The sequence below is a fragment of the Opisthocomus hoazin genome, chromosome 3 (genome assembly GCF_030867145.1).
Source record: "Opisthocomus hoazin isolate bOpiHoa1 chromosome 3, bOpiHoa1.hap1, whole genome shotgun sequence".
In the NCBI taxonomy this organism is placed as follows: Eukaryota; Metazoa; Chordata; class Aves; order Opisthocomiformes; family Opisthocomidae; genus Opisthocomus; species Opisthocomus hoazin.
The window spans coordinates 108156103-108168639 of NC_134416.1; the positions used below are offsets into that span (position 1 = coordinate 108156103).

A 12537-nucleotide genomic window follows, 5' to 3' on the forward strand; every position below is an offset into this window, starting at 1 on the left:
GACTTGCATAGTTGTTTTCAAACCTGCTAGCTTTTTTAATATGTGTCATTAGCTGTCAGCAGTGTCTCTACACATGGATAGAGCCAATTCTAGTACCTAGGGTTAGCATACTCTGTTGGGTATCAGGAGGCTCCACTCCCAGCTCTGGTCCTGCTACCAGTGTTGTTTAGGGCTGAGGATGTTTTCTTCAGGCTGTTGCTCCCTGCATAATACTCTCTTACACAAAGGTGCATGTCTGTGAACTGATAATTTTTTCTTATTTAGTACAAAAGAAAGCAAAGAAGTGCAGGTATTAAGCTGCAAGGTATCGTTTTTCACACCCTTAGTCTCCTAGCAGTATCTTAGCAAGTGAAGGAGACGTTCTGGTTCTCCGGGGTGTCATTTACAGGGATGGAAAGGTGAATATCTTGTCTTACCTGGAAGAAGCTGGCAAGATGTGAGTGGGTCCAAGTGCACATCTGGCTTTGCAGAACTGGGTGGTTCAGGATTCTATGATCTACAGTGATGTAAAAAGTTGATCTGTAACTAGAATGTGACACTATAGAGCAGGGGCATTTGCCAGCTGGGCGGGCACTCGAAAGGTGAGTTATCTTTACAGATGCAGCATTTGCTGTTCCTGGTGCCCTCTGGACTGTGGTGGGGAGATCCTGGCTCCTTCTTCTCGTGAGAAAAGCAGTTTCTGGGACCCTAGCTCACGTGGCTGAGGGCAGGATTTTGCACTCCTCAAAGTAGGGAAGAGGGATGTTCATTTGTTTTTGGACATAACCAATCTACTTCATGGCAGCCCTGTTCAGAAAACAGTCAGCAACTGTTGAGGATCTGCTGTACTCGAAAGCGCTATGGAGCAGGCTGGTTGTAGATCCCCAGCTTCTCCAGCAGGAAGTGACTGCCATGGACTTGTTCTCGTGACAGGCCTGTGCTCCTGGTTCAGTGCCTCCAGCTCAGCAAAAGTGATGAAACATGTTCTTATAAAAGCTAAGTCAGAGGACTCTCCACTGAAGTTCCCTATTGAAAAAGTCAGGAGCAATGATTTTGCCTTCTTGATGCTGCTACTGGGCAAAAGCAATCTCTGCTGAGCACACCAGGACTGGCAGGACTTTGAGAGGCCAAAGGGTGGGCCTCCTGATCTGGGTCTGGTGCTGGATCACAGCAACCCTGGCTGACCTCTGAGCTTGCTTCTCTATCTTGTCTGTCTCATCCCAGCTCAGAAGGCAGTGTGAGTCCCCTCTCCTCAAAGAGGATGGGTTTTGTCTCAGTGAGAAGCCTCCGTGGAATCACGGTTCCCACTGTGCTGTGAAAAAAAAACCCTCTGCTTTCTTCCTCACTTTAAGCATCATCTAAAATTGCACAGTTTTATTTGGAGCTGCCCTGACAGCTGCTAGCTGGTCCTTCCTAACTCCCCGACTCATTTGCAAGGGGTCTGGAGACAGGCTGTCTCTGGATTGCATTGGGGCTGTTCCAATGCAGCCTAGAAAAACACAGTGTGGGGTTTTACATTGGCTTTGCATCAATTACTAAATATTTAATATGAAATACCTCAAAACTTCTTGGAGACTTGGCTAGGTACAGTAAAAAAAATCAGTTTCAACTGCTCAGTCTAAATTCTGTGCCACTTCTTGACAGGGGAAAATTCAGTCTTACATCTGCTCTTGCATCGAAGGTCCGTGTAAGGTCTGTTACCTAAAACACAGCTTCTGCATTGCTTCGAGGCTCATCTGTCTCCTCTGTGCAAGAAATGAAATTAATAGATGATGTTTAAGCATCCCTGAGCTTCATAATTCATTTTTTCTAAGTGAAGTAGACAGTTTGTAAAAAGCTGCTTGAAACTGTGCTGGAAACTCTGAAATGACTGATGGTGAGTGAGCACAGACGAGAGAGAGGCACCTGAGATAACAGAACATGAATTTTTTTGCATGCATACAAAAAGTATGTCGCCATCACTGCCTCTGCCCAAGGTGACATGGTTTAAGGTATTACCACCTTTCAAGGTGGGTGTTAGTTTATAGCTGAGCTACAGTCATCGACTTGTGGAGCACTTTGTCCCACAACAGGACAAGAAAAGCCCTCACCAGCCATGCCATCTCAGACGGTGATACGCAGAACTTGACCATCGTTCCTTTCAGCTTTGCCTTGGGAAGGAGCAGGCGTGCGTGCAGGGACGGTGTCCGAGCAGCCGGGCAGCGTGCGGGGAGGCAGCGCGATCGTTTGCGACTGTGTGAGAACGCTCTGTCAGGGGTGTGATGGTAGGACAGCTTCCGAGGCACTCAGGCAGGAACGGTAGGCTTCGTTCATAGCAAGAAGTGTGCATGTATATCTGGAGGTAACAAAAAATTACAATATAATAAAGATGTGTCAAAGGCATTCTTCCAGCTCACGCTGCTGAAAGGATGAAGCAAGCTAAGTTTTCAAACGGGAAGCGTATGCATGAGTTTCAGAATAGTGATTAAAGGAATTGTGTGGGTTGAAAACACCTTTGAGGACTTCAATAGCTTAAACCTTCCAGTGTCTTCAAAGGTGCTCTCGCATCTACTTGGTTATATTTAGTTTTCTATTTTTTTTTGAAAGGCTGTAAGGCAGCTGAGTGCTGTGTCTCCCTTGGCTTTCCCAGGTGCAGTAAGCGGTACTGCCAACTTACCAGCACAGTCAGTGCTAAGGAAATGGAAGGCTATTACTCTTTTTTTTCCTGTTGTGATTAAATTTAAACAGAAAAGTTCATCTTTCTTTCCACTGTAAAGCAAATTTCTCTTTGTAACTAATTTATTTATTTACTTACTTACTTTACACAGATGAGAAATACCTTGCCTGATTTATAATCTACAATTTGGGGCATTATGGGAAATTCTTTTACAAGAGATACAGATAGAGGGGGAGGGAGGGGGAGCACATCAAGTAAATTTAAGACTGGCCTGATAAATCCAGGTCAGGTGGTCACCAAGGGAATAGCTTTGAAACCAAGGAACCAGTTTTGATATGAGCGGATCAAAAGAGTGACAAGTGGTGAACATCATTTACCCAACTGAGTTCAGTTATCTCAGTGCATACAGGGTATGTCACAAATATGATACAAATAATGAATAACAGTAATAATCATAGTTAACAGATGGGAGATCTTGATATGTTTACTAGGGTTATAACGAATGTTTAGAGAGGCAAGAGCTCTGGATCTATATATTCTGCCCAGTCACTTAGTTAGCAGGCCTGCTTCCCTGCATCACGTTCTCACACCACTGTTGGCCTGGGAATTGCAGTTCAATATGGTTAAAATTAATGATTCCCTGCATCTCAACCATCTAGCTCAGGGGGACTTGTTCCTTCCAATAATTATCGTCAGGGAGTACGTGAAAGCTCCCTGGAGGGCATGCTAGCGATGGGAGGACCTTCTTGCTAAATTTTGCAGGCAAATCCAGTGCAGGACAAAGGCAGATATCCAGACATGTTCTGGAGAGCAGGTGGTCTCCCAGGCAGCCTGCACAGTGGCTGCTCTGGTGGTACCCCTCTGCCAGGAGGAGAGGCAGAGAAAGCACAGGAATGAAGCGAAAGAGCAAACATTTACAGGGGTGACACTCAAAAGCTGGTTTGGATGTGGCTAGTAGTTATTTATTGCCAGTCTTGCTGCTCACTTATTTTGTGGTAGTGCCTAGAAACCTTCAACGGTGACCTGGGCCCGTGCTGATGGGCACCCGGCAGGGGCTGTGCACAAACCCAGCCCTTGTCCCAGGGACCTCACAGCCTAAACGGGGACGGGGCAAGGTGAGAGGGGGCATGGAGAGGTAAAGAAATGCAGATGGTTTAAGCAAAACAATCAAAGTCATTCTTTGGTGGTGGGCACTTTTTTTCCAAAGGCACTCGTGTAACTGGCGCTGGCCACGACGGGAGGAGCAATTAGCCATTAGATTGCTTCAGATGCCTTTTTTCTCTCCTGTTTCTCCCCTCAGCTGGCGCTTTCGATGTTGTGATCAAATCGAGCGAGTACCTGAGTGACCTTCTGGACCAAGCATCCTTTCATTTCTTTGTGACGGCGCGGATCAACGAAACGGGGAAGATTCTGGCGGCACAGAAGGCGACAGTCCTGGAAATTCCCACCTTGACCATCAAGGTAGCCCAGGGCTGCGGTGGAGGAGAGCAAGCTCCACGCCGCATGTGGGCTCTGCTCTACAAGGCTGATACCTTGAGTTCTGGGATGGGGGGGTATATGTGCGTGTGTGCATGGTAGACCTTCAGTCTAACACAGACCTTAAAGCAGCGGCTGACGGAAGTGTACGAGGGTGTATAGGTATGTTCCATATGGTAATAAGTATCCTACATCAAGGTCTGAGGCTGACAGCATCACTGGGAGTAGAGAGGTGAAATGATCTCGGTGGAGGAAGGAGGGGAAAAGATCCGAGAAAGCTGGAGAAACTCAAAGGGTAGGAGAGATTAGTCAGGTGGCTCAAGTCTTTAACTGCTTCGGAAGTCTATTATGTTTAAAGCAACACGGAACAGAATGCAGGACACTTACTGATGTGAATTTGCCTGGAAAGCTCCTGCAGGTGTCGTGGAAAGTGCCCCCAAACTAGGAGAGGCAGCATCCATTTGGGATGATGCTTTCAGGACTTCAGCGCTTTGCTGCTCTTCTGTGAACAAGCTGTCAGTGGAGTTTCCTGAAGGTTCAAGCATTTCTGCAGAAGGTGGCATGGTACCTATGGAAATGTAGAAGTGCAATGTATGTGATAGGACAAGGACCCTATGTCATATGGCAAAGGCAGGGCTGAGATTTCGAGTTCTCAGCTCATAACTGGGCATCCAAATAAATTGCCTGGTTTTCAAAAGCGCTGAGTCTTCATCTGCTTTGAATGATGTCATTTGGATCTGCTTTTTTCCTAATACTAAAAAAAACCTCAGAACACTTGTTCAAGAAGCTTTACATAAACATGAATGTAGCTGCCTAAAATTCAGGAGCTTGAAAGAAATCTAAGATTATAGACCTTTAGCTCCCTGTATATTTATTTGAACCAATGTTCATGTTTCCGTACAATAGTATTTGTAGTAAACTGCAGCCTTCTGCAGAAAAAGCTTTTTTAAAAACATAGATCAGAACCACAGTGAAGTTTGCAAAATATTTTGTGGTCTGCAGAAATGTCACTATGATCTGATCAGGTTATTGATATTTCCAAATAAAAGGTTTTTCCTTTACTGAGAATTATAGAGAGGAGGTAAACAAGACAGTTAAAAGCTACTTCAAATACCTGTCTTCAGTAACCAAATTTTGAAAGAAAAGAGTTCTTTCAATGCAGTACTTGAACAGAACGTCTTCTCCAGGATCCCAAATTTCAGCTTCACACCAGTTTATCATCCCTGCTGCTATGAAGAAAGGATGTTTGGTACATGAGACAGGTCGTTGTCTGATAACCATGATTCTAGTAAAACTGAGTTTGTCTCTTCTCTGCGTCTTTGTGGTGTGTGAAAATCAGATGAAATTTTAGTAGCTGGACTTTTAAGAGAGTGTGTGTGTATACACCTATGCATTTATATATGAAACTTTGCTTTATTGTTTTTTGAAGAAATTTGAAGAAGCGTATCTCCCTAGGTTTCTTGGCAGATTTCTTCACTGAATTTGACTGGCAGACTGGAGTTCTTAATGTTCTTAATGTGAGAGTAAGGGAAAAGAATGAAAAAAATATTTCCCCTCATGTCTTTCTCTGTTGGTCTAAGGAGATTGTCAGAGTTAACAGTGTAGGAAATTACACCTTATTCTAATTTAGCTTGAGTCCAGGTTATGAAAACAGGCTCGGCAAATACAGATCATGGTCTCAGCTGCATGTGTGGGAGTTCAGGATGATTTTGAATCCCTCCATGTAACAGTGATGTTAGATCTTAAATGGGCAATTGAAATAAGGAGGACATAAGACCTCTAACTGAGCTAGGACTTCTGAAAATGTCACTGATGTCTTTTTGCAAATTTAGGTGGCCAAATATTGTTGAGAGCTTAGCTGTGAGTATCTCATTCTTTACTCCAGTCAATAGATCAGTATGTCATGCAGAGTGATCCCTTAGACCAGAGTCCTTCCAGCTTTTTGCAACAGACATACTCCTTAAAAATTTGCAGTAGGGCTGCAGATGCCAGCATAGTACTTCAAATTTGTTGACAGGATACTTGTTTTTCTTAGTTACCTTTCTCAAGGCCCTTTAAAGTAGCCCATGGACCAGCTGGGATCTGCCAGCCACAAGATGAAAACCCGTGCCTGAGCCTGTTGTGTTCTGTGAGAAATGTTGTGTTTCCAGGGGAAAAAACCCCAGATCCCTATGTATGTAGTCCTTGTTTAAAAGCACGTTCATCTGGAGGTGTTTTCCAGGCAGCTGTACTATGAGCACTGAACTGCAGGGACAGACAGATCCCTTCAGCTGTGTGCTGTAACACACGTGGAAGTCAATGGGATCGCTGTTCATTAGTCTTGTGGTTTAATATTTTCCAGTGCAAAATGTATTGCTTTTTTTCAGTGTAAGGATTTTGGAGGACAAGTGGCTCTCAGGTCTGCGCAGAGTGCACGCACGGGGCTAGAAACCCTTCAGAGCAGCAGAAGCGGTTGCAAGGCACGGGGAAGACGGGCACAAGACTTTTGGGGGGTGCAAGCAATGCGACCTGGTGTTTCTAATTTAGAGCAGTAAGACCTGCCCTTCTCTCCTGGAGCTTACGTCCTGAGCAGGCCACGCACTTCGGTGCTGGTGGGGAGCCTGGGGAGCAAGGCAGAACCTGGGAGAGGGATCTCCCCGGCTGGACTCGCCCTCGGGTGGACCCTCGGCTCCAGGACTGTGCGTGCAGATTTCTGGTTTTTTCTGTGGAAATGGGGGCCTGCCATTTAACCTCCCATGTGGCTTCAGGGAAAATTGCAAAGGGTAGAAAATTCTGCAGTGGTACCCATGGGCCCGTCCAACAGTTTTTTTTCTGACTAGGCTTTCTCTGCCTCATGTTGTTTTGCTGTGTGCTCCATTCCCCCTCCTCTCCTTCCTTGCAAGTACTGTGTATTTAACCCCACAGATTTCATCGTGGGGCATTTGATTATTATCAGATGGTGGAACATTGTCCTTACCTTGTCTTGCAGACCCAAGGTGAGATGGTAGCTGGTAAAGAAATGTCTGTGACTGTGGAATTCACCAATCCTCTGAAACAAACCCTGGAGAACGTCACGCTCCGCCTGGAGGGACCAGGCGTGCTGAGAACGATGAAAAAGGAGTTCAGGTAGGGAAGAAAACACAATTAGCTGGGAGTTCATCCCCTGCTTGCTCACAGGAGTGAAGCTCACGAGAGACACTTAACTGAAGCTGTGCTGAGTAATTCAATTCAGACACTCTCCCCTCACTTTGGAATTCAATACACGGGGAAGCTACAGGTCTCAACAGTCAGAAGAAGTCAGGCTGCCCAGAGAGACTGTGCAGACAGAGCGTGAGAGCATTTCATCTGTTCAGCTCCAGTGTCAGAGGAAGGGGTAGTGGCTGTGGGTAGTTGCTAATGCAGTCTGAGTTTACTTTTTCTCTGGATTACGTTATTTTTAGCACTTGACAATAGCACCTACGAGCCGCTATCACGGAAAGAAAGACAGATTTATCCTACACATGAAGTGTTTACTGCCACTCGCTCAGTATGTGCAAATCAAGTCCTGCGCTGTTTTTCAGAAAGGGCTTTTCTCCAGTCCTGTTAATCACGATTACTCGAGAGGTTCAGGTACCTCAGATGATCTCTGCGAGCTTATGTCAAGACGCGAAACGTGAGTGGGATGCAGCGGAGCCCTGTGGGGTGGCTGCAGCGGTGGGTGAGCACGCAGCTCCCCAGGTAGCACCACGGCAGGGGGCTGCCCTGGCGCAGAGGTGTGCTCCCAACACACGCTGCTCCCAAGCCGGAGGAGAAGCAAAGTCCTTCAGCCACCTTCGTCACACTCAGAGCTGCACCTCGCGTGGCGCAGCAGTCCCCGTCTGCTAAGCAAGTTGTTTCCTAAACCCTCTTCCCGTTTCATAGAATCATAGAAAGTTTTGGGTCGGAAGGGACCCCTGGAGGTCATCTAGTCCAACCCTCCAGGGACACTGCTAACGAGATCAGGGTGCTCAGAGCCCTGTCCAACCTGGGCTTGAATGTTTCCAGGGATGGGGCCTCCACCACCTCTCTGGGCAACCCGTTCCAGTGTTTCACCACCCTCATTGTGAAGAATTTCTTCCTTCTATCCAGCCTAAACCAACCCTGTTTTAGTTTAAAACCATCACCCCTCGTCCTGTCACTGCTGTCTCTGCTAAACAGATTGTCCCCATCTTTCCTATGGGCTCCCTTTAAGCACTGAAAGGCTGCAATCAGGTCTCCTCGCAGCCTTCTCCTCTCCAGGCTGAACAAGCCCAACTCTCTCAGCCTGTCCTCGCAGCAGAGGTGCTCCAGCCCTCGGATCATTTTTGTAGCCCTCCTTTGGCCCCGCTCCAACAGCTCCACGTCCTCCTTGTGCTGAGGGCTCCAGAGCTGAAGGCAGGACTCCAGGTGAGGTCTCACCAGAGCAGAGCAGAGGGGCAGAATCCCCTCTCTCAACCTTCTGGCCACGCTTCTCACGGTATAAGCTCTGCATTACTCAGTTCCAGTGTACGTAACCGAGATGCCTGGAAACGTTTGCAGCCGTTGCCTGGTCTTGGGCAGCCAAAGCAATGTTATCTGTCATTACCTGAGCTGATGGCTCCCAGGTATGTGCAAAAAGAGTTCACGCTGTGCGTGCTTTGTGCGTGTGCTGTGTCACAGAGCTGCCGAACGCGACTCGGCACAGGCCACAGGAGCTGCACAGGTCGCAGCAACAGCCCTCATTGCCCCCCCAGCCGTGCCAGCCTCCCCTGTTCTTCTGCGTCCTTCCCAGCCCAAACGCTGCCCTGGGCTGTTCTCACCTTCAAGAACGCAGAAGGTGTCAGGTGCATCACAGGCACAGGAGCTGGGGAGAAAAAATGACTCACGGAACAGACGTCGTTATCTTTCAAGTCACCATGTTTTTCCCTTTTCAGTAGTGCCCTCGGCGTTGTTTAAAATGGAAATGGATCAGCTTAGTTATTTTAAGATTTAACTTCTCTGAGATGAATGAAGGCTGCAGGTTATACACACAGAGGACAGAGCAGGGGGCAGTTGTAGTTTATTTAAATAATAATTACATTTGCCTCCACGCATTCAGAGTGATAAATGGCTCCAGTGTGGTGATGGCTCAGCATATTATGCAGAACCATTCATCACTGAATTGTCTCCCAGGAAAATCAGATTAGGGTGGCTTTACTCCATTTGCAAAGAGAACTAAACCTATTCTAGGCTTTCCCCACCCTTCCACTGCTTCCCTGTCCGTGAGTGACTGTCACATACGGGACTTGGCTTTTGTAATTCTTTGTGGAGACGAGACTTTTCACCTCTCTGTATTTTAAGGTAGCTCTTCTGTATCACTTGGGTGACTCCACAGAAGAGGTGTGTGTTATCCAGCTGATACAACATTATTCTGGGAATGAAGTGGCTTGGGGTCTTCAGTCTTGACCATTCATGGAGACTATATATATAGTGATATTTAGCTATTAGCCTGAGACAGAAGAGGATCGTGACTTACGGAAAAGCCTTTGGCAGCAGCAGTTCCTACGTGGGGCATAATCTTTACATGACAAATGAGAATTAATCTGGCAGTGATGGATATTGTTAAAAGGATTTTAGCCAAGCATGCATTCACACTAGCAGGTTAAGTCGCTTCTGGTGTTACTACAGGTCAAATCTCAGCTAGTATTAGCATTTGTAGAGAGAAGCAAGTAGTTTTGGAAGGAGGATGGTAGAGAAACAGGAAAAAGTGGGTTTGGTTTCCTAGCACAGCTGTTTTCTTCCTGCACACGGACACATACGTACGCAGAGATGAAAGCACTATAAATCAGAGATGGCAGTGCTATGCTGACTCGCTGGGGCACTGGGAAGATGTGATCTGGAAACCTTCATCCTTAGAGAATCTGGCCTCCAAGTGCTCAAGAAAGTAGACCAAACCTTGCTGCACAGCAGACTTGATCTTCTTCACTTTCCATACAGATAATCCCTTGAAGATCATTCCCATAAACTCTAAATTTAAACGGTATTTAACCTTGTGCAGAAATTGAAGTTACCATGCTACCATCTTTAGTGGGCATTTGGTGGAGCAGGCAGGCCAGCTGATGGGAACAGAATATCTCTCATTAAGAACAAAGATAAAAAAAGGGAAAACACTTGCTGGAAGTGGTCTGCACATGCTCACATCAAAAATATGTTCTTCCTCTGCTTTTTCTTTTCTAAAGCTGGGTACATGCTCCAGGGTACCTATGACTGCATGTGCGAAATGCAATGCAGTGCCATGTGGAGATACCTAAGCTAACCCCTAAGGAGCTGGAATACCTCTAGTTTTAGCAAGGACAGACTTGCACTGAAACAAATATTCAGGTGGAAGGATCCCAGGGTAGCTCATTTAGAACTAACTAAGGTGCCTTGTCTTGTGGCAACTTGTGCTAAGCCTGGGCAGTTATTTCTGTCCTGACCCTGGCGTAGGGCATGGCATCTGAGAGCCAAATCCTACCAGATGGGAATTTGAAACAGTGACTAAAGTTTAGGCGTACTTTACTCTCGCTTTATTCAGTTCTTTTCAAAATACCATAGCTGTGTGAGATGAGAAATACATAATCCTCTTTCTTGACGCTGAGGAAAAGAACATTCATTTTCATAAATAGTTCCCACTATGCTACCTAGTCCACTGGTTCCTTTGGAGCAGCTGTACCCTGACATCCCCCAAACATAATCAATCAATCAATATCAGCCTTCAAAATATGCACACAGATCGTAGCGAAAGCACTGAGAAAACACAGAAACCCAGTACTCGAGTCTCTCCGTGCATCTTAATTGTAGCAAAAATTGAAAATCAAGAGCAGCGCAGAATACAGTCTCTTTATAGTATGAGTTGTCAAGAGTCATGCATAATATAAAAGATAACTACTGACAGCAGGACTCCCAAGAACACTTTGACTTGTTTGTATGGACATGAAAAAGTCATCTGAAGTGGCCAGTGAGGAGATCTGCTGATGTTACAGCCGTGGCGGTGTGGTACAGGCGGGAGCTGGCAAGGGGCTCAGCATCTCATCCGCACTGTGTCAGCTTTGCACAGGAATGCCCTGGACATTTCGTAAGAAGGACTGATTCAACCACTTAAGGAATCACCAACAGGCTGTGGGCTCTAATAAATAGGTAAAAGGGAATGATAAAGTGGAAAAAAAATATGTTAGCTATAAAGAAGATCATTCTGAAAGTGATCGTGAGAGGAAGTGACAGGAGGGAGAGAAAACCCAATTTATTTTGGAAATTTAAAATTAACCTGGAGGAAAGGCTAGAGAAGGCTTCAACAGAGTCAGTTCTGTGAGGAATAGAAGATGGAGGGAATAATTTATAGAACACTTATGAGAACGAGTGAAACATAAAAAATTTGAGACCTGTTACACTGTCCACTTTCGGTTTCTCCAGCTGTGGGTCAGGCTGAGAGCTCTGGCTGACCCATCACAACACTGTTGCTTTCCTTTTTCCCCACAGGCAAATCCCAGCGAATTCTACCTTGATCTGGGAAGTAAAATGCATCCCAAAACGACCAGGGTTACGAAAGCTGATTGCAAGCCTGAATTGTGATGCTTTGAGGCACGTGTATGGTGAGCTGAACGTCCAGATTCAGAAACCATGAATAAACGTGCTGCCTTCATCTCTCATTTAGCTATATTTCAAAATATCTCGTTAGAGGGGGGAAAAAAGAAAAGACGTAGAAATCTACTTATTGTTCATTTGGTCACCCTTGTGATGAAGAAAATTTGATAAAATGTAATCGGTAACACTGGGGAGAACTTGAAAAAGCATCTGGATAGTGAATGATTTAAAGTTAGATACACATAATTAAAGGCAATTCAAGGCCATATTGTTCCTGTGGTTCACTTGTATTTATGGTCTTTTGCGTTAGCGCTGCAAGGGAATCTGGAAAGCTCCGTTCACCAAAGTAGTCTGAACTTTAATTTTAATTAAGGCCTGATATTTCACTGAAAAGAAGAAAAAAGAACCCAGTGTTATAAATTCTTTGACTGAATTACACAGCCTTATGGTAGATCACTCAGGCTGCAGTAAAAACAGGCATTTATGGCTAAAGGGACTGCTTTATCTTACAATGTTACGATTTTCCAGTTCATGGAGAGCTCGGTGTGCTGGAAGCATCTCTCAGGATATGTTTATCTCCAGAATATTCCTAGCTCCTTGTTTCCTCTTGCTGCTTCCCTATGCTTTTTCATTTACTCTTCCATGTGTGCAGGCACCCACGCATACTCACTCCGTTATTTCATGCCTTCATCCCACCCCTGACGCTGTTGATACGCTGTTCCTCTCCTCTGCTTGGTGAAAATCCAGAGTGTTTCATGCCCCTGCTCAGAGTTCATCACACCAAACTTTAATTTCCTTGTCACATCTCTTTTGCATGGTGTGATCTCTCTTCATCCTTTTCTGCCTTTTCTTATCTCCTGAACCCACCCTGT

The 12537-nt window shown here is 45.6% G+C and overlaps 1 protein-coding gene across 2 annotated transcripts in view; it reads left to right on the plus strand.

The window, feature by feature from the left end:
* Positions 1 to 11931, plus strand: part of F13A1 (coagulation factor XIII A chain) — a 64342-nt gene extending 52411 nt beyond the window's left edge. For both annotated transcript variants that reach the window (XM_075415329.1, XM_009938975.2), the window contains exons 13-15: positions 3936 to 4096; positions 7080 to 7216; positions 11561 to 11931. In XM_075415329.1, coding sequence (XP_075271444.1) covers positions 3936 to 4096; positions 7080 to 7216; positions 11561 to 11705 — 443 coding nt within the window. In that variant the 3' untranslated portion in view covers positions 11706 to 11931. The remainder of the gene's footprint in view (positions 1 to 3935; positions 4097 to 7079; positions 7217 to 11560) is intronic.
* Positions 11932 to 12537: the final 606 nt, after the last annotated feature.